Genomic DNA, 22,004 nt, shown 5'->3' with positions numbered 1-22,004 from the left:
CTATTCAGCATCAACTTATGCAGAGGTGTGACTTACGTGACACACATAAAATTCCAACACTTTGCATGTGAGAATTTTCTGAGTTATTAAATAGTAGGTGATCTCAGTCATAAACTTGGCTTCACATGAAATGTTTTCATTACAATTTTAAGTTTTCTTTAAGAAAAACTTGGAAAGCCTAACTCCCAAATCAGTTAAGTTAGAAACTGCTACTTTTTAAGATGAAAACAGCACTGTTTTTTATTTTTACACCACTGAATTGAAAGAATAAAAAAAACTACAGTTGGTATGAAGAAGTATTAGGCAGACAATCTATACAGATGTATGGGAATACTACTTTTACCATCTTCTGCAACTGCTTGCTTCTGCTTTTTCATTCACTGACATTTCAACCCTGTCAGCTACTGTGTCTTCTGATGTAGACTGGACGTGGCCCTCTGACTGTCCTCCAGTGTAGGTGGGGGTGCTGTACTTTAAAAGGATAGATTTAAACTGCATCAGAGGTGCATCTGTACGGACACCCATTGGGTCAAAATGAGTTCGGCTCACTCTAAAGCCTGCTTGAGAAAGATAGCACAGAAACTTTTTTAATCTGCAGCAAGAAAAGGAAAAAAAAAAAATGAGGTTATAATTTTATTTAAACCACAGTGTCATTAAATTATAAAATATACACATTGCCATTGACTGGCTATCTTACTTTGGCATATTCATCCCTTTAATGCTGTGCCTGTGGATGTTGTAATAAAAGGGAGGATGTTCAGCACTGGCATCAGTCTTTTGTTTTTTGGCTAAATTGGTGATTGCTTCAGTACATTTTCTTTTTCCTGAGACACACAAATACACACAAAATTAGCATTCTCTTAAAAATTACAAACCAAATACTTTTATAACTCTATGCTTTCTCAAGTCTAAATCCTCTACACACACCATTTCAACCTACCCAGTCTTAATTCTTAAGAGAGAACTCATTGCAAGAATAAGATATTTTCATTTCCACTATCCTTAATTGATGCAATTTTTAAAAAAGATTTTATTGTTTTTGTACAGAGAGGAAGGGAGAGAGATAGAGAGCTAGAAACATCGATGAGAGAAAGTCATCGATCAGCTGCCTCTTGCACACCCCCCACTGCGGATATGTCCGCAACTAAGGTACATGCCCTTGACCGGAATCGAACCCGGGTCCCTTCAGTCCCCAAGCCGACGCTCTATCCATTGAGCCAAACCGGTTTCTGCAATTGATGTAATTTTAATATTTAACTATTTGCGATTCAGAACTTACTTTCTACCTTCTTGAATTTCAAGCCTCAATTCTATTTTCATCTCCTGAGGAAAGCTATTTGAATTCTGGGCCAATCATCTCACAGACTTCTTTACTATCAATACTACTCAGAGTTTGATTAAGTTCTTTGATTGTTTCATATGTATAGGTCTTTTCTGTGTGTAAATCTTTACCCCCCTAGAGTATATTATATTATCCTGGGGATAATGCCCTTCCATTTTTGTACTTGTACTCTCTACCGAATGCCAAAAATTGATAATTAGGTTTTCAATGAATAGCCTGCCCAAGGTTATACAACAAACAACATAAAGAAGCAAAGTGATGCTCTTAAAAGATAATTGCTCATTACCATATACCATACTGCCTTTTTCTTACCTCCGGAAGAGAAATTAAGTATGTATACATCCCAAATTATAAGAAAGGCCATACAATAAATTCTTATGGCTAGAGAATAGATCTTCTGGTTAATCAAAGGAATTGTTATGCATCATATGGTGATGAAAAAGTTTAAAAGAATAAAATTTAATCAACTCTATCAAACAATTTGATCTTCTTTTGATTCACTTGGTTCTTTCAAGATAATACAGTTCTTTCAAAGGGATGCATTATATATTAGAACTATGAACACAGTACATGTTCATAGAAATTTTGAATTGTGTAAATGCCAGATAATTAGGTTGTCAGTACAATAAAAAAATGCACTGTGAAATAGACTACCAAAGAAATCTCTTCCTACTCTTTTGCTGTCCTTTTGCACTGATACATACATATGTACATATTCAAACACATATATACATACATACCTTGTGCAATGTAATTATCTGTTGTGGTATCATCTGTAGTTTTAATAGATATACCACATTCTTCTAAAATAAAAACAAATGGGAATCATAAAATATTTTACAGGATGTTAGCAAGTAACAATTCAAAGTTTAAATAAAAGCTTATTACTAAATTATATCCACATGGCTTTTCCGAATATATAGTTTCTATGGCAAAACAGGGTAAGAATTACATTTTAAATCCTCTACAACAAATGCTGCGTCTAATGACTTATGATGATAAATGCTAGGATGTCTAATAGGCCCACCCTTAGGTCAATGGCCAGATCAAAAGGACAAAAGCCTATTTATACTAAAAAGAAAATAGAAAAAAAAGTCGTTTTATTGAGTGATAAGTGTGTATCTTAGTTTCTGTGTCTCAATGGCTATACCACTCAAAATTCCTTAAGGTTTCTCTTTTTAAAAAGCAGGTAAGTGTAATAAAATCACAAAAGACAGTACTTTTAATGTACTAAAATTATAAAAATACATACTTTTATCTTAATAAAATAATTATTTCAGGTGCTGAATATAAACCTGAAATATGCAATTAAAAATAAAAATTAAGCAGATTATGACCAGACTCATTAGGGGGGATTTAAAAACACTTATACTGCTTTTTTTTTTTAAATATTTTAATTGATTTTTTACAGAGAAGAAGAGAGAGGAATAGAGAGTTAGAAACATCGATGAGAGAAACATCGATCAGCTGCCTCCTTCCTGCACACCCCCCACTGGGGATATGCCCGCAACCAAGGTTCATGCCCTTAATCGGAATCGAACCTGGGACCCTTGAGTCTGCAGGCTGACGCTCTATCCACTTAGCCAAACCGGTTTTGGCTATACTGCTATTGATTATAATATCAAATCAAGTTTAAAAAGATAGAGTATTTCGGTAATTTGTAAGCTAGTAAACTAGTGTTGAATTGGTTACCTTGCTTGGTGAGATTTGAAGGTGAATGAACTGAAAACTGACTTTGAGGATTACACTCTGACTCAAAGATTAATGTCTTTATTAGGGGCTGAATGTCATCTAAACCATGGTGAAGAGATTCAAATAGCATTCTTTTGAGAAATCCAGTATTGAAGAGAGAGCTTGACCTAAAAAAACAAAAAATTCCCAAGAAGATATAGAGAATTGGGTTTGAGAGAAATGTTGTCTTAAATAAGATATATAATTAGTTATATGATTGATTAAATACTAGATTAATAAGAATTTATGATTTAACTTAAAATTGTTTATTTTCTGTTTCTTCATTCCTTTTTATCATGTTAGTTCTTCAAACTAGTGTTAGTCAAGGAAATTTCATTCATAGTAAATCAACCCTCAATATCTATACCCCGTGTTACATATAGTGAAATATACACCGAAGTATAAAATACAATGTTAAGCCTATAAATTTAGACACGGGTGTAATATAATGCAGAAGTTTTAACAATGCATATTCCTGTAACAGTAAATATTCTAAGTGTTTATGGAATTAAATGAGATGGCATGCATAAAATCTCTAGAACAAAGTATATACTTAATGAATGGTAGCTATTATTACCAGGGTTAGCGAATACATGATTTTAAGTGTCAAAAGAGCAATCAATGTAGGTTTACTAAAAGGGAATTTAGAAGTAATTGGGTTGAAGCATTTAAAGAGAGACTTCAAAGAAGTGGGGAAAGAGGAAGAGATTCTGGATGAGAGTAAAGATAGGATGATGGCTTTGAGGGAGGAAATCAGAGGCATGAGAACTCAGTCCTGGGAGAGAGAGAACCCAAGTTCTTGCCCTGCCTGAGCTGCCAAGTTTTGGAGTTCAGTTTCAGCCAGCATTTAAAGCAAGTGGTCCTCATTTTCTCATCTGTAAAATGTAGGACTTGGGCTAGACCTTCCTTCTGGATCCAGCAGGCTGTTAATTCATTTCCCCAGTTCTGAGGTCAGTGATTAGGATCAACATGTAGCAGATGACATAGGTAAGAGAGTACCAGAGGGAAGACTGACTAGATCATTCTTAATCTAAGGGTGTTAACAAAGGCTAAAGATGGAGTGGTAAACACGCAATATAACATACAAACGATGTATTATTGAACTGTACACCTGAAACCTATATAATTAATTAACCAATATCACTCCAATAAATTAAATAAAAAAGTGAAAAATAAAGAAGTTAGCTAGATGTGAAAAAAGGTTTAAAAATGTGCATCAGCACAAACATATTTACCATTTGTGTTAATTTTTAAGTTTAGTAGGTGGCTAAACCTTGACCTTGTAAATTAATGAGGTACATATCTGCAATGATTCTTGTCACAATGTTGTTAGAAATTTCTGTGTACAAAAGCACACATACATTAAAAATTTGCAACTGTGTCCCATCTAAACAACTAAAACAAAAGGCATTTATTTGCATATGCCCTTCTTAAAATTAATTCCTCAAAGTCTTTTTATATTAGTTGACTCTTCTATAAAAAGTTATTGTGATCACTTTATAACCACACCCTAGAGTTCTATAATTATCAAATAAAAATAAAAAAGCCTAATTCTTACTATTCAGAAATGAATTTAGTTCGCAGAACAGCCAGACTTCTCTTTAATTCTACTGCCTTTTAGCACTGTCATTAACTTGGGGGAATCATGTTATAAAAAAATCTGAAAACAGCAAACACCTCAGGTTCATAGGGGGAAAAGTCATAATTATTTGCCTAGACTTTAAAAATTTTAATCAAAATTTGCTTGTCTTTTACCTCACATCATCAAAAGACAGCAAACAAAATCAATATATAAATCAATTCTGAATATGTTATTATTCTTTGGCACACATACCAAAGAGGCCCAAGTTCTATTGCTGTTTTTCCAGGCATGCTTCCATGACAGTTACAGGGCAGCTGTCTATACGGGTTTTCTGTGAAAAGATTAAAAGAAATCAAAGCAGAAATAACAGATACATAGTAGTAATTGTTATAATAATCTGCAGCTACTATATACTGAGAATCTTCTATGTGCCAGATTTTGTGCTAAGTATTTTGATAAAATCTCAATTATATAGATCAGAGGATTAAAGCTTAAAGCAGAATATAGAAATCCATGTCAATCAGATTAGAGATCTTTTAGTTAATACCTGAAAGTAAGTAGGAGAAGGTCTTACAAAGTCCACAAGATATCTGTATCTTAAAATCAACTGATTGGGGTAAAATATACATGCAATAAAATGTGTACATTTTATATGGAGAGGTTAATGAACTTTGACAAATATATATATCCATACAACTGCCATCCCATCAAAATAAAGACATTTCTCATAATAACTCTTCTAAAATTGGAAAGAAAAGAATTATCCTGTTCCCTAGACCTGATTCATAATCAGCCCCAAAATATAGGCTAGAAGAATCTAATTCAGTTTAAAGAGCAATGCGGCCTGATAAAATCACAAGGAAATTGGGGAGGTAGTTTCCGAGATGGGGCAATATTCTAGCATGAACTTTTTCAGTTCACTTAAGGTCCAGAATAGTCACTTTAAGTCAGACTCTCTGCAACAAATTTCACCCAGGCTGTTCCTAGATGGATCATGCACTTCCTTGGAATGGCTGGATCTGATCAATCAGTCTTGGAGATATCCAGAACTCAAGGCTATAGTGGTAGGGACATAGGTCTTTAGCTTCTCGCTATCTGATATCAATGTTATCATAATGGTAATACAAAGAGTGAGATCTTATTTTAGATTTACTTAAAGGCTCTGTCACTTTTCCCTAGGGCAACTATTTCTATATCCTGGAAAAGCAAAAATAGAAACACCTTTATGAGGGCAAAAGCCAAATCATTTTCCTTGGTTCCCAGGCCTGGCAAATAGTAGAGTCTCAATAAATGTTTATTGAATGAGTTTTATAACTGATGGCTTTTATATTCAGCAAGAAATAGAGGGGTAATCCTAACTTATGTTTCTAAAATTAGTGACAGTGGAAAGTAAATTATTTCTAGATGTTTCAATGGAAGAGGACAGAGCTAAGGAGCGTAAATCGTATAGCACCAGTAAATAAACTCACACAAATTTCTTTTCTGTTGATGAAAGGCAATCCAGGATAGGAAATAAAGTTATCACTGTCATCTTTAAAAATCAAAGGACAATATGTACAATTAGGGATGTGATAAAGGCTTATTTATTGGAGGCTTATACATGAACACAATTTATTGTGTCAATTAGGGGGAAATAGGTAATACTTTCAACAATAAAGATTAAATTAATTAGACACAGTATACAGTCAAAAGAGACTTGAATTACCTTCTACCATATTACCATCCTTCTGAAAAATTCTCTCTTCGCACCACTGACAATGTATCAGATACTGTATCTTCTTGGCTGTTTCATCTGCAGAAGTAGGCCCCCTCAAAACTCTCACAACCACCAAGACAAAATGTTCCAGAGCCACTGCAAACAGTACTTCGATGCCTTTGTTACATCGAGCTGCAGCTCTGGGGGGAAAAAAAATTAAGTTATTTTGCGCACTTCTCATTTTTCTTTGACATTATATTTATAATATACTAACCTGGACAGTCAATTATGGGAAAGTAAAGGGAAAATCAATCAAAAGGAAAGTTCAATTCTTGGCAGCATACTTTTAAAAGATAATTGCTATAACTCTTACACAAAATGAAATACAGTAAATAAAGGATGCTTTCCAGAGTCTTCAGTAATTAAGACATTTTCCTTTATGACAGCCGCTGAATAGGATTATAGGTCCTGGTTTTCAATGTCACTTTCTTTGTCATCACCACCACTTTTCTGCCTTTTTATCTATTCTTTCTATAAAAGCTTCTTCCAAACAATGCTTACTGAATACTAACTATATGTAGGGTAGTAAGCTAAATATTCAGGGAAAGTGAATAGGCAGAGTCCTTGCTACTATGAATTTATACACTTCTGAATTAAATTCTACTTGATGCACCACTTATGTACTTACTTTTCTTCGCAGTTACACACTAAACTTGGCCCATATATATATATAAATTTGAATTTGTTAGTGTTATAAACATTTTTAAGAAGGTGATGGGCATGTATAAACTGAACATCAGTTTTCAATTAATTAGGAATAACCCTTAACATTTATGAAGTCTAATAATCTATTTATGCTAAGGTAAAATTTCAATCTAAATGCTGTGAAATTAGTCCTTAGGCCAGTAATTGAGCTAACTGATTATTATCTATATTTGCTATCTATATTTGCATTGTCCATTTATATAGCATAAGATTCTGAACAAAAGAGGTGCTCCAAAAACTATTCCGTTCTTCAAATGTTTAGAAATCTAGATAAGACAGCTTTTTTTTGTAGGCAAGTTCATTCTGCATAATCAGGTTATAAGCCATCATTTTGCAAATTATTTGTTTAAATAAAGATTAGACAAACATAAAACAATGATTGTTTCTAAATCTAAAAACAATCTGCCTTCCCTTTTCATTATACTATCCTCTCATCTACCCTACATTGTTGAAATAACTGACTTAAAATTAACTTTCATTTTATCTTTCTTACTACGTTATTTTCATATTTTTAATTGGAGAGTAAACTGACTATTTTAAACACAAGCTTTCAAATCAAATTTTAAAAGATACAACGTAAGATCACAAAACGAAAATATGAAATAGAGAATTTGCATTTTGTGCATATTTTAAAAAATGAGAGAAGCACTTCTTGAATCTTTTTTTAACAGATGCCCAAACATTAGGTGTTACACTGTTGGCAATTCGGTACCTTGCCACTGCTGCTACCACAATTCTGGCTGCTAATTCCTTGTAATACTCAGTTCGGACGATGTTGCAGCCGTAGTGCCGCCGGGCAACATGCTGTGCCTTGGCATATAAGGAACTGATATCTGTAGACGTCACTGATACTATGCCAAGGTTTCTTATGTTTCTGAATGCAGAATCTAGATAGTTCACGGATGTTCCAAAAGGGTCTAGATGTCTAAAGTGAGAAAGGATGTAGACATTATTTAAAATCATTGGTAACAAAAATTATATGATTGTCATTATTTCTAACAATAAAATCCCATGTGTTCAGAAGAACTTTATAAATTTTTTTAAAATACTACATAATTCTGTTTTCAAAGTAATAAAATTGACCATATGCTATGCTAGGTAAATAAAAATAAATCTGAATTAAAGGAAAACTGTCATGCCCAGGCATTTTATTTCAAGTGCTGGAAATGTTCTTATTGCATTCCTTAGACCAATGCTAAAAACAAAACGGTATTAATTGAAATAAACAAAAAGCAAAAACAAACTTTCTTAATTTTTATATTGTCCGCCTTCCCGCAAAAAAGAAATTCCAGACAATTTCAGAAAGTGACACAGCAATTTTTTTTTCACTTACATGAAATCAAAAGATCTCAAATGCATCAGTACATTGGCATCCATTTTGGTCACCTTAATATTACCAAGATTTTCCTCTCCTTCTTCAAGAATATCATCATCCTCTTCTTTTTCCTTATTGTCCACCACCACTTTCAATTTGTTTAAATGGCAGTTTTCCTGAATTAAGGTCACCGAGTTTTCATTCAAGTCATTAATTGTAACCTTGACTGCATTTCCAAGATGTTTTGCCCATTGTAATCCCATTATCCCTTAGGAGAAATGGGAAAGAAAATATGTTTTTAAATTGTAACAATTACAAAATAAAAGTAGTATAACAATAATACAGAATATAATTCTATAAGTTGTTTCAAAATCTTAGTATTTTCATAATTTTTTTTCTACTTTCTTACTACAAAGCCTCTGAAAAAAAGTTATCAAACAAAAAAAAGTCTTACAGATTTTCATTAGTATTTCTTACAAAATTTTTCTATGATCCCAGTTCAAATAAAATATCTAATTAGTAACAAGAAAACACATGAAAGGTTAAATCTCACTGGAAATATAATTATATAGTAAAGGAAACTAATTATAAAGCTAGTCTGAAGGTTAAAACACAATAGTAGTAAAAATAACTATAATTGTAATAATGAGTTAAGGCAGGCGTCTTCAAACTACGGCCGAGTCTGATCCGGCCCGCCAGGTTTTTTGGGCAGTGAGCGCAGCCGAGGTGTTACAGTAGGAATTAGTAGTTCATATAGTCCGGCCCTCCAGCTCTCTGAGGGACCGTGATCTGGCCCCCACTTTAAAAAGTTTGAGGACGCCTGAGTTAAGGGATATATATGATGAAAATGTAAAATGTGACATCAAAAACAAAAAGTAGCCGGGACCGGTTTGGCTCAGTGGATAGAGCGTCGGCCTGCGGACTGAAAGGTCCCGGGTTCGATTCTGGTCAAGGGCATGTACCTTGGTTGCGGGCACATCCCCAGTGGGGGGTGTGCAAGAGGCAGCTGGTCGATGTTTCTCTCTCATCGACGTTTCTAACTCTCTGTCCCTCTCAATTCCTCTCTGTGTAAAATCAATAAAATATATTAAAAAAAAAAACAAACAAAAAAAACCCCCAAAAAACAAAAAGTAGATTGGGGGACAGTAATAATGTTGCACTTTATAATGGAATAAAACTTAAATTGTTATCAACTTAAAATAGGTTTTTAAAAAATATATATTTTATTGATTTTTCACAGAGAGAAAGAGCGAGGATAGAGAGTCAGAAACATCAATGAGAGAGAATCATCGATCAGCTGCCTCTTGCACACCCCCTACCGGGGATGTGCCCGCAACCAAGGTACATGCCCTTGACCGGAATCGAACCTGGGACCTTTCAGTCCGCAGGCCGACGCTCTATCCACTGAGCCAAACCGTTTCGGCTTAAAATAGGTTGTTACAGATAAAGCTTCATGGTAACCACAAAGCAAAAAGTTACAGTAAATACACAAAAGGTAAAGAAAAAGGAATATAAACATGTCACTAAACAAAGTCATCAAACCACAAAGGAAGAGAACAAGAGATGATGAAAGAACAAGAGATGATGAAAGAGGAACTATAAAAACAACTGGAAAACAACAAAATGGCAATAAGAAATGCCTATCAATCATTGCTTTATGAGGCCAGCAATACCCCCATGCCAAAATCAGGTACAGTATGCCACAAGGAAAGAAAATTACAGGCCAATATTCCTGATGAACATAGATGCAAAATTCTCAACAAAATTATTAGCCAACTAAATTCAACACTACACTGGTCAAACACCGTAATCAAGTAGGATTTATTCCAGTGATGCAAGGCTGGTTCAACATCCAAAAATCAGGCAATGTAATACACATTAACAAATGAAAGATAAAAATCATGAATATCTTAATAGTGCAGGAAAGGCATTTAGCAAAATTCAACATTGATTTATGATAAAATTCTCAATAAAGCAAGGATAGAGGGAATATACCTCAAAGGCCATATATGATAAGCTCACAGTTAACATCATACTTAATGGTGAAAAGTTGAAAGTTTTTCCCTTAAGATCAGGAACAGGACAAGGATGTATCTCAAGTAATTATCTCATATACGTACACGATAGAGATATATGTTGATGACATACTTAGGAGACATGTTAAACAATTGAAATAAAGTCTTTGTCTGGAATCCGATTTGATTAAAAAAATAGTTGGGCATATCTAAACATTTAATTAAAGAATTATTCTTAATTTTTTAAGGTGTGATAATGATATGGCTATATTTTTTAGAAGTCCTTATCTTTTAGAGATCTAACAAATGTTTACAGATGAAATGAGACATTTATGATTTGTTTCAAAATGGGATGGAGGATGGGGACATGAGGTCTGAGATAAGTGCATGGGATAGTTACAAGACTGAGCGTGAGTTGATAATTTGTGAAATGATAGATACAAAGGGATTCATTTATTATATCCTTCTCTTTTTTATATTTTAGAAATTTTTCCACAATAAAAAAATTATACCTTGGATCTTCAATTATTTTTTATTTTATTATAATTTTTTAGTCCTTATCTGAGGATATTTTTCCATTGATTTTTAAAGAGATTGGAAGAGAGAGGGAAAGACAGAAATATCGATGGGATAGAAACACATTGATTGGTTGCCTCCTGCATGCGCCCTGACCAGGGCTCAGGCTGAAATACGTGCCAATGCCCGGAATCGAACCTGGGACCCTTTGGTCCACAAGCCGACACTCTATCCACTGAGTCAAACGCTAGGCGTTTGGATCTTCAATTTTTTATATCAAAATATTCTATGATATCCACATACACCTTCTAAGAAAAGATACTGTACAAAGCTAATTAAGCTGGATTCCAAAACAGCTTCATTACTCACCAGTGGCTCCAAAGGCATCCAGACATTCCAAAGGTTTTCTCTCCTCAGCCAGAGCAGCCAAAGTACAGAATATTAGCTGCCTAGAAGAAAGTATAATGATCTGAAATGACTTTCCTCTACCATGGCTTCACCATTATAGTTTTTAATTTATTTAATAATAGTAGTGACAATCCTATTTGAAAAAAAAAAAGGCCTAATAACATATTCCCTACTTAATAGTATAAGAACGAGAAGTTTGTGAAATTAAAACTATGAATCAACTGGGTTCTATTTACATTCACTGTGAAAAAATGATTTTATAAGCAAATTTTATAAATGAAAGTTTTATAAACAAAATTTGCCCACAAAAGCATTGTTCATTAATTATATAAAGTTAGGTCTACTTTACTCAGTGAGGAAGAAATTGATCTGGCAAAAAAAAAAAAAACAGAGAGAGAGAGAGAGAGAGAGAGAGAGAGAGAAAGAGAGAGAGAAAATAATCATTCTGAGAAAATGCTAAGATGCTAAGATAGATGATTTTCATTCTATACCTAGATTTAAATTTCAACACATTAGGCCAGCAATTTTCATCCGTTTTCATCTCATAGCACACATATAATATTTATTAAAATTCTGTGGCAACCAAAAATTTTTGCTGATCGGACAAAAAGCGTCATTTTGATTCATTCACACTGGAGGCTATTATTGTGCATTTTATTTGACACTCTAAGGCACATGTGTCAAACACAAAGCCCGCGGGCCAAATCCGTCCCGCCAGGCCTTGCAATGTGGCCCGCACCGCGCTGTCATCACTGCACTCCGCTGCGTTTCCATCACAATGACAGTTTATGACTGTTCAGTAAACCATTCGGCCCGTGATTTAGGCTGGATTTTAGATTTTGGCCCCTTCTCTGATTGAGTTCGACACCCCTACCTAAGGGAAAAGAGATCAGTGCCCCTGATTAAACAGGTACTGCATGTTTTAATTCTTGTGGCACATCAGTGTGCCTCTTGGGGCATACAAGATGAAAATCGCTGCATTGGAACATAAAGATTAAGAGAGGGTATATTTGTAATGAATTGAAACACCCCATAACTCTTTTCTCAATTTAGCTTACCGATTTAGTTTCATTTTGGGATTAAAATAGGAATCTGTTTTCTGAGGTACAGAGTAGTTAGGACAAACTTGTACATCTGTGTCTACCTCTTTCAAAATTTCAGTAGGTGGTTTAGCAGCAGAAGCTAAGATGAAAAAAGATTTCTAGTTAAACACAAAATAATATTAACTATCTAAAACAATATATGCTTAAAAATACTTTTCCTTTATAATAATGTGTTAATGTAATTAGTTGTGTTAAAAACTGATCTATTCCACTGACTCTGAAAAAGAGTAGTATTTACTGAATTGAAATTTACCAACTCAAAATCATAACTGCCTAGACCAATAATGATACCTAGTTAAGAGCAATCAACCTAAAAACAAACAAAAAAGCAAAAGAAAGAACAATCAACCTAAGATAGCATAGAATCCTAAAATACCTTTATTCCTCATCAAATACTATATTACATTTACATGGGTTGGCTGCTAAAGATGTTACTGTGGGATAATTGTTAGAAAAGTAGTGTCTTTGTATGATTACATTTCATTAGCCAACATGAGAAAAAAATCATTGAATTTCCTGAACATGCTAGATTTCAGAACACTTTCTCATAATTATGATTTAAATCACAAATTACATTAAACAGATATAAAGTAAAGGGGAAAATTCTACATTTGCTATATATTTGAATAATTTAGCTATAAAACCAAATGAAATGGTGATGTATTTGAGTGTACGTTTTACATATTTAAGAAATGAGACACATCTCTATATATAAAAGCCTAAGCAACCATTATGACTGGATGACTAGTTGGTAGCTATGATGCACACTGACCACCAGGAGGCACTCAACACAGCTGCCCCCTGATGGTCAGTACACAACCACAGTCAACCTTCCATGAGATGGCTCTGATCAGCCCAATCGCTGGCCAGGCTGAGGGAATAATTGGACCATTATTTAAGGATTTATTTACTAACGTGTTAATAAGATTGCTCAACTTACCAGCAATATACCTGGATTTAGTCTCTCCTTTATTCACATGACGCCTAACATGTCCTAGCATATCAGTCCTTCTGGTGATTGTTGCTGAACAAATGATACAATGATAATGGGCGCCCATTTTATTGGATATCTATCAAATAGAGTATTTAATTCAATACATAAATAAGTTACTAAGACAATGAAATAGAAATTTATTCAAGGTTGTAAATTTATATGCCTTGGGTTTAATGGTATAGAAGACAGTATTAATTTTGCCATGTGACATATACTTTTCAATTTAATTTTACATTAGGCTACAACTTTAATTTATAAGATTTTCCCATTCATTCTAACTAACAAATAACTGTATCCTCTTTTCTATAAATAGCACTTACAAATGGTATAATATTGGCAGCAGTGTGCTGGTAGATGTTTAACTGTCTCACCAGGAAAATAAAGTTCTATTTTGTAGAGTTTGCAGCTTTCTGTAATATAAATACTCTATAATATCAAGAAAATATACTCTTTAATTTCAAGCTATAATTGTGACAAACTTTAAGTTACCAATGTGACATCACTGAACATGTATTTGGGAAAAGACAGCATTGCTACCATGTAGATTTTATATTAATTACCATAAGAGCATAGATAATAGAAAAATGCAGTAAGATAATTAAGCAGTAGTGAGCTTTGAGAATTCATTACCTTTGTTTTTAATATAATTTATTCACTTTTAAGTTTATATAATTTAATTTTTTTTAAATGTTTTTATTTAAAAACAGAGAGGAAGGGAGAGGGAGAGAGAGATATAAACATCAATGATGACAGAGAATCATTAATCAGCTGTCCCCTGCACGTCCTGTACTGGGGATTGTGTCCTTGACGGGAATCGAACCCTGGACCCTTTAGCCTGCAGGCTGTCGCTGTATCCACTGAGCCAATTTTAGGGCTAATTTAATGTTTAATGATAACTACACTTAGTAACCAGCTTTCAAAATTTCTGAAAATTAATGAGAAGTCTATTTTTCCAAATAAAAAATTCTCACTTTTTTTATTTCTCACATAGCTGAGGACCAAAAGACTACTCCAATGGCGCGCCTACTTTTGCTGTGTCTACCTCCTATTTACTTGGGATCATAGAGCAAGTTGAGGATATTCAAGAACATTGCAAAAGATTCCTTATGGTACTGTGGTTATCATATTCAAAATATCTCATGGACAAGCACTCTTCTGACTACTGCTTAAAAAATGATTTTAAAAAATATTTTCAACAATAAGGATTAAAAAAAACCACACACCAAAAAACAACAACAAATGTTATTTTTTCACCAGCACTTTATAGTTTTTAGTGATCCAAAAGAAAAATTAATAATAAGCTAATATTTAGTCACCAAAATACTTTATAATTTTTATTCTCCAAAGTACAAATCTATTCTAAAAATGAACATATTTACTTTTTTAAAAAGTTATCAAGTACTTCAGAATGTTTTTTATTCTGTCCTTTGGAAGCACACAGGAAGGATGGTGAGATTAAATCAATGCATTTATTAAATCACAGAAATTGAAGGCTCTTATTCTATAATCAAGATTTTTTTTTTAAACTTACTTTCTATTTAATTCTTCATTCTAAAATTAGTAAATAATTTTCCTTTTGAACACAAGACAGCAATATATCTGATTGAAATTAAAACTATAAAAGTTTTAATACAGCAACCCTTTTTTTCATGCATTTTATATTTTTTCCAATATGATGATCTGAAAACACTCAGATACAAAATCTTAAAGTAAACCTCATTGCTGAATATGAACATTTTAGTTTTAAAGCAAGTAAAAATTGCACTTACTTTAAAGAGGCTAAATTAAAAAATAAATCTGATTACCTGTTCTCCAATAATATTTGGTTTCACTGGTCGACAAGGTAAGTGGCAGATGCACATTCTGTAACCTAGAATTAAGAATGGATGGTTGTCATATCACTGTTCATTAAAAATTCAATTTTCACAAAATTATTGGCAAATTTTATAAGAATAATAGATTATTTTTGAATTTTTAATATCAATAATTAATTTACCTAAATGAGATGGCCTTAGTTTACCTATTACATATGGTACAATATAAAAACAAAAATGGGAGATCCAAGTGTGAATTCTGGTTCTGCCAAGACTATCTCTGTTATCTTGGATTAGCCACTTAGCTTCCTTAGAACTCAATCTTATCATCTATTCTCTGCCACTTGACTTTTTCTTAGGCTTCATTTTCTCTGCCTTATGCTAATTTGCGCTACACAGACACTTTCTTCATTTATGACACTGTCTAAAATGTGGAACCCTGGGGCCAAGCAGAGTACATAGTATATAACAGATGCTTAATAAATGATTGCCAAAAAAACTACTTGTGTCATATATTGCTATTGCCTAGAAAGCAACATGGTATTTTATTAATAAACACATTAATAAAAAGAAGGATTTGAATCCCTCAAATTTTTATTTTTATTACTATTTTTTTTTTAAAATCTTTATCTGATTTATTTCACTTCAAGTTCCATCCATGTTGTCAAAATGACAGGATATCTTTTTTTTTTTCCCGTGGCCCGAATAATATCTCAGTTTAGTATACATACACCATAGCGTTTTTTGGTTTTTTTATTAAACTATTATCTGTGTACATATTTTAACATTGCCCCCCCTCCCATACATACCCTCCCTCCCCAGAGTTTTGTGTCCATTGGTTGTACTTATATGCATGTATACAAGTCCTTCGGTTGATCTCTTATCTCCCCCAGATCTCCCTATTCTCCCAGCTGTAATTTTACAGTCTGCTTGTTGCTTTACTGTCTTTATGTCTGAGTTTTGGTTTGTCAGTTTATAATGTTCTTTATTATCCATAAATGAGTGAGGCCATGTGGTATTTCTCTTTCATTGACTGGCTTATTTCACTCAGCATGATGTTCTCTAGTTCTATCCAGGTTACTGCAAATGATGAGAATTCCTTCTTTTTTATGGCAGCATAGTATTCCATTGTGTAGATGTACCATAGTTTTTTGATCCAATCATCTGCTGATGGGCACCTAGGCTGTTTCCAGATTCTAGCTATTGTAGATTGAGCTGCTATGAACATAGGGGTGCATATATCCTTTCTGATTGGTGTTTCTAGTTTCTTGGTGAATCCCTCAAATTTTTAAACTTAAAATACTTAAGTTCACTATAAAATTTTAAAACTGGTATCAAATTTTGAATTTCATTTATATCACTTTTTAGTAAGCACAAAAAATACTAACCTTCAAATTCAACTGACACTTTCCAATGTAAATTTTGAAGGTGCCGACGAAGCTTATGGCTATTACAAGCTCTAAATTTTTCCTTCGGACATAATGGACAAGCCTGTTTATTTCCTGATAAAGAAAAAAGAACCAATAAGGCACAGACATTACTACCAAGTAATGCTTCAATTCAGTTACAAAAAAAGTAACGGAGGACCGCAGCCGCACCCCACTTCTTACTTAATGTCTCTCTAAACTTCAGTAAGACATCACCCCTGTTTCAGCAGGTAGTTAACAAAAATTGTGTTAGCACAGGGTCAGTGATTTTTACCCTAAAACTCCCCTCTCTGTGGCTGGCTGCTATCCTTACTGCCACTGAGAACAGAAAGGATGAAGAATGATAACCTATACATTCTTCCAGCCAAAATGCCGGGCAGAGTCACTCTGTACTTTGAACAGGGGAAAAGGCAGCAGCTGTCACACCCCCAGAGGGGCAGGAGCTGGGCAGAGAGAGTAAGTAGCTGCTGTGGCATTCTGCTGTGGCAGCAACAAAAACAGTTATCATGTGGAGTTAGAAAAGTGGAAGAAAAAACTCAAAGGAGTTTGACATGATTGGTATTCTGAGACTAGAGGCCATGATTAGAAACACTGTACCCTACTATTGAATTTGTGAGATCTTCCTTCTTTATTAGTACCTCCTTGAAAAGATTTTGTATTATCAAAATAAAAGTCTTATTTAATTAGAAATGTATCTCAAATGAAAACATTGATAGTATATCAAAGAATTAAAACCTTAAGTTCAAATTTAAAGCAATAAAAATATACAGAAACAGTTAATACCCACTTAATAAATTTTAATCCAACGAATACCTTTCACATATAGCACACTGCCAGTATAGATACAGTTTATTTTTTTAATACTGGGCCTACTTCAAAACACCAGGAGTTGATCTTAAGGATGGAATCCAAGCACTAAGGAGGGCAAATCAGAAAGAGAGGAGCTTAGGGCATTGACAGTGTCGTGGAACTCTCGTATCAGCCCTGGATTGCTTATCTTGATACTTATTTTACATGAGAGAATGTAAGCCTCCATATTTTTTAAGGCAATTTTTTTTGTTACTCATAGCTGAATGCAATAGAAATACACATAGGATACACACACCCTTCGGGCACTGATAAGGTCCCTAGTGGCTTCCGCCTGCTGGGTACTCCCTCCTTTCCCCAGACTGGCCCCGTCCCTGGTCAAACTCCCAGGGGAACTCCTGGATTAGGGGACAATTTGCATACTATGCTTTTATTATATAAGATGAGACTGTAATTTCCCTGAATTGTGAAGTAACTGATCACACAGAACCTCTGCATAGAGATGACTATCAGTTTCATGCATAAAAATACTTACTGCTGCTCTAGTTCAATAGAATATACAAGTCTATTTCTAGCAAATATTTCATGCATTGAAAGATAACAAATTAGAAATTAAGAAAACATACACACATACAAACATGGAAATACCTGCATCAAGATGATCTGAGTTCAATGAACTAGAAGAGTCAAAATCCCCTTCAGTTACAAAAGCTAACTTCTCTAGATCAGCAAGCTGCCTCTGAATTGAGATGTGTCTCTCTGAAAGAAAATTTAAAAATTAGAAAATTATCTTTTAACAATCTATATTCCAGTTACATTTTTATTATTTCACTTAGTGTTTGACAATTTATTTCCTGTAGCATAATGCCCTAATATTTAGGTGAGGAATACTGCTGGAACTCAGTTTATAAAATGACAAGTGTGCCTCAGAATGCAGTCATGGGATAAAACTACATTTATGCAACCTGACAGCTTTAAAATGTACTTAATTATTCCATAAGATTCTAAAGAAATGTTTCTATTCTGTACAAAACACTGAAGAAACATAAGCCATGTTTCCTATCTTCAAAGAACTTTCAATCGGGTAGGAGAGATTAACTACTAACTATAACACAAGGCAGAATGAAATGAATAGTTGGGGTAAATAGAAGGTGGACATACTGAGGAAGGGGCAATTAATTCCAACAAGAGCCTCTGACAATATCTTTACTTAAGAAGTGGCATTAAGATATGAACAGAATTCAGTCAGATTGGTGGCTGGCCTTATAAACTTAAGTAATCCCATGGACAAAGGAATGTGGTATAAAAAATACAGCCACTTCTATCCCACACCTGGCTAGATGGAGTTGGTAGAAAAATACAAGCTAAATGTATTGTAGTACAGATCATAAAAGGCATAAATTCCATGCAAGTTAGTTTTACCTTTTTTCTTTAGGCAATGCTGTCTTTGCAGGTTTTTGAGAAAGTGAATGACACAATTTGACTGTGTTTCAGGAGGATATCTCTGACTATAGTACCAAGGATGGATCAATAACTGAGGTGAGAGATAGGTACAGAATAGAAGGTAAAAAAATGAATTAAAAAAAAGAAGCAACAAACTTGGGATGTGGGTGTAAAGTAAGACTGAAGAGTAAACTCAAGAATGATTCTATTCAATAATATTTCAAGTTTACTGCTTGAATACTGGTTGAGAATACTGGTACCATTAACCAATAAAGGAAGAAGAAAATGCTTATGGCATAGAGGAAGAGGAAAAGAAAGAAGAAATTTAGTTCTTGACATAGTGTGTTTGATATACTACTGGCATTCATATAGTACAGTCCAGTAGGCAGTTTAGTTTTTGGAGTTCTGGAGGGATTCTGAATGGACATAATCAAACGTTCTTTTGTTAGGTGAAACTATGAACATGAGGAAGAAAGCCTAAGGGAAAAAAATTGAAAATGAGAAGAAAAACAATCAAAACCCAGTTCCAGAAACACACTTTCAGGTTTTTCAAATATTACACATCCTTCAAATTACATACTTCTAAATTTTAAAAGAGAATGTTTACAAAGTAGGGGCCTGAATATACAAGGCTAGGAGGTGATAACTTTTAGGGAAAGATCCTCAATGAGACAAGAGATGATAGGATAAGCCATAGACTAATATTCATTATATAATTAGGTTATACAATTTAGAACCATCAGCCTTTGAAATTTTATTCTTGACAATGCTGTCCTCTCTGAGCGTCACTCCCAGCGCCTGTTTACCCTTTGGTGCAATCCCCCCCCCCCCATCAGTAAGCAGTAAGGCAGGGGGAGGCCTTATTCATCTTTGTAATGGCTAAGTGACTTGCATACAGCAGGCACTGAAGTCTGTTAAATAACTTTTAAAAATCGCTTTTTGGATGCAGTAGCACCGAGCCTATAATTTTGGAATTTAATACAGTACTATCAGCCATTCCTTCTCAAATTTATTAAAAAACAAAATTTTTACTGTATTTTTTAATGAGAAACATTTGTAATCATAAAGGCTTTTGGCTTCCATGGTTCAAAGGTCTGTATCTATATAAAGATGTGCTTTTAAAAATCATCCTAACTACTAAATAGTACAAAATAAAAGGAAGGAGCCTGGTAAGTTCGAAGAGCGAATGGAAAATCCTATGGTCTACTAATGAAAACTCCCAGAGATCTGTTTAAAGCTTCATGACATGCTTATGTGCATCTCTGACGTCACTCTCTGGTTCAAGACAGTAGGTATCAGGCAATCTGTGCTTAAGTCTACTCACCCTTTCTGGAACACATTAATAATCCAGAAGTCAAGAGATAAACTTCTTATTAAATCAGATGCTAGGAGTTTTGTTTACAACTTCTTCTGTTACTTTTCCCTCAACTTTCAGTTCTATTTCAGATATGCCATCTTCATCTTGCCTACTTATGACTGACATCTAAGGACTAACTAGACCATCTAGAGAAAACTTTTAAAATGTGGTTAAACGTACATATTTCTAAGGCATTTCAAACTTCTCAGTTGTTACATATGTGTAACATGCATTTCCTAAAGCTGTAACCCACACCTGCTGAGGGAGACTACTCAGTGAACCCCCTCTGCCCTCTACCATCATACAACTGGCCTTCTTTTGCACCTAGACCTATCTCTGACCTTATGATGAGGAGGACCTACCTTTGCCCTCTATGGTCCAATAAATCACCACTCAGAAAACATGCAAGTACATTCAGAAGCGCAAACAATTCTATGGGCTATCATTTTCAACAGCTGACTTGTGATGTAGATGAAATACAAAACTCCATTGGTACTTGTGTCTGAGGGAAGACCTCTATCATTTAGTAGACCATTCACCCACTCATCATTCTCAAATTCTTTTGGGGAGCAAACTGCGGTAGAAAAAATGAGAAAAACCCATCGTGTGTGTGTGTGTGTGTGTGTGTGTGTGTCTCCAGACATAGAACCTAGGTGAGAGCAACGGTTTCTAAATCTTGGCAGCTAGGATCTGCTACCATAAACACAAGGGTTGCCTCGGTTACTGTGTCACATTTTTAAAGGACCCCGTGACGAAAGCTCAGAGAAACTACCAGATTAGGTGTCCCTTCCTATTTTTGTACTAGAAAAAAAAAAAGACCCCCTTTAACGAAGCCCTCAAACTCATGTTGCAGCACCTCTTCCCCCCCCCCCCCCCCCAAACACACACATAACCTTCATCGCAATGTCCTCGAGGTGGGTGGGCATTGCCTTCTCCATTCTGTACCCGTTTGCCGACCCGCTATACACCTTCCTCTCCCATGAAAGCCACCCCCGGGGAAGAAGGGCCTCCCCCAGCAAGACGCCCTCTCTCGCTCCTGCAGCAGAGAAGACCGGGGCCTCCTGCACTTACTGTTTTCAGCCTCGTCGGGGCCAGAGGCTGGGGACGGGGACAGGGCCGGCGCCGGCGCCAGGGCGGGGGCTGGGGCTGGAGTCGAGGCCGGAGTCGGAGCCGAGTCCGGGGCCGCCGGAGCTGGGACCCGAGCCGAGTCCGGGGCCGAGGTCGGGACCTGGGCCGGAGCCACCACCACCACCTCCTCCTGCTCCTCCTCCGCCATATTCTCCATAGTTACCGTCTCCGTGGGCCAGACCCGTGCGCGCGGGGACCAGGCGTGAGCTCAACGGCGGCGGGATCGGAAAACGGGCTTGGATGCCCAGAGGGCTGAATCCGAGGAGGGCGGGGGAGGAGGGGAGCTCGGGGAGAAGGCGGGGACCCGAGCAATAGACAAAAGAGGAAGAACCAGCAACCAATGCCTGTCTGCAGGAGAGTTAAAACCCAGAGGCAGCGGTTCACGGTTCTATCCGCTTCCCCTTTCCCCCCTCCTCCCCGCCCCGAGGCGTTACGACGCCGCCCCTCACTGCGCAGACGCGAATTGGGGGCGGCGACCAATGAGGTAAGAGCATTCTGTTTCCACTGTGCGTGCCCGTTCCAGACGTCTACCACCCAAACGAGCCAAAGACTACAATAACC

The 22,004-nt window shown here is 35.4% G+C and overlaps 1 protein-coding gene across 5 annotated transcripts; it reads right to left on the bottom strand.

The window, feature by feature from the left end:
* Positions 1-213: 213 nt before the first annotated feature.
* TRMT1L (tRNA methyltransferase 1 like) lies at positions 214-21,911 on the bottom strand. Of its 5 annotated transcripts, none has more exons than XM_036442291.2 (15): positions 21,893-21,911; positions 18,164-18,274; positions 16,670-16,783; positions 15,273-15,337; positions 13,414-13,543; positions 12,429-12,552; positions 11,332-11,411; positions 8,450-8,699; positions 7,829-8,041; positions 6,361-6,551; positions 4,908-4,986; positions 3,035-3,201; positions 2,083-2,145; positions 698-824; positions 214-592 (listed from the first exon to the last, which is right to left on the bottom strand). In XM_036442291.2, exons 4-15 carry the CDS (start codon positions 15,327-15,329, stop codon positions 340-342), a joined length of 1,734 nt encoding a protein of 577 aa, XP_036298184.1. In that variant the 5' UTR covers positions 15,330-15,337; positions 16,670-16,783; positions 18,164-18,274; positions 21,893-21,911; the 3' UTR covers positions 214-339. The 5 variants fall into 5 exon arrangements, with proteins under 5 accessions (XP_036298184.1, XP_036298180.1, XP_045439102.1 ...); XM_036442287.2 differs by lacking the exon at positions 21,893-21,911 and adding an exon at positions 21,387-21,879; XM_045583146.1 differs by lacking the exon at positions 21,893-21,911 and adding an exon at positions 21,209-21,227.
* Between the last annotated feature and the right edge of the window lie 93 nt (positions 21,912-22,004).

This window comes from Pipistrellus kuhlii, unplaced genomic scaffold (genome assembly GCF_014108245.1).
Source record: "Pipistrellus kuhlii isolate mPipKuh1 unplaced genomic scaffold, mPipKuh1.p scaffold_m20_p_18, whole genome shotgun sequence".
NCBI lineage: Eukaryota > Metazoa > Chordata > Mammalia > Chiroptera > Vespertilionidae > Pipistrellus > Pipistrellus kuhlii.
The sequence above is the reverse complement of the archived record's forward strand: the minus strand, read 5'-3'. Positions and strand labels throughout refer to the sequence as shown.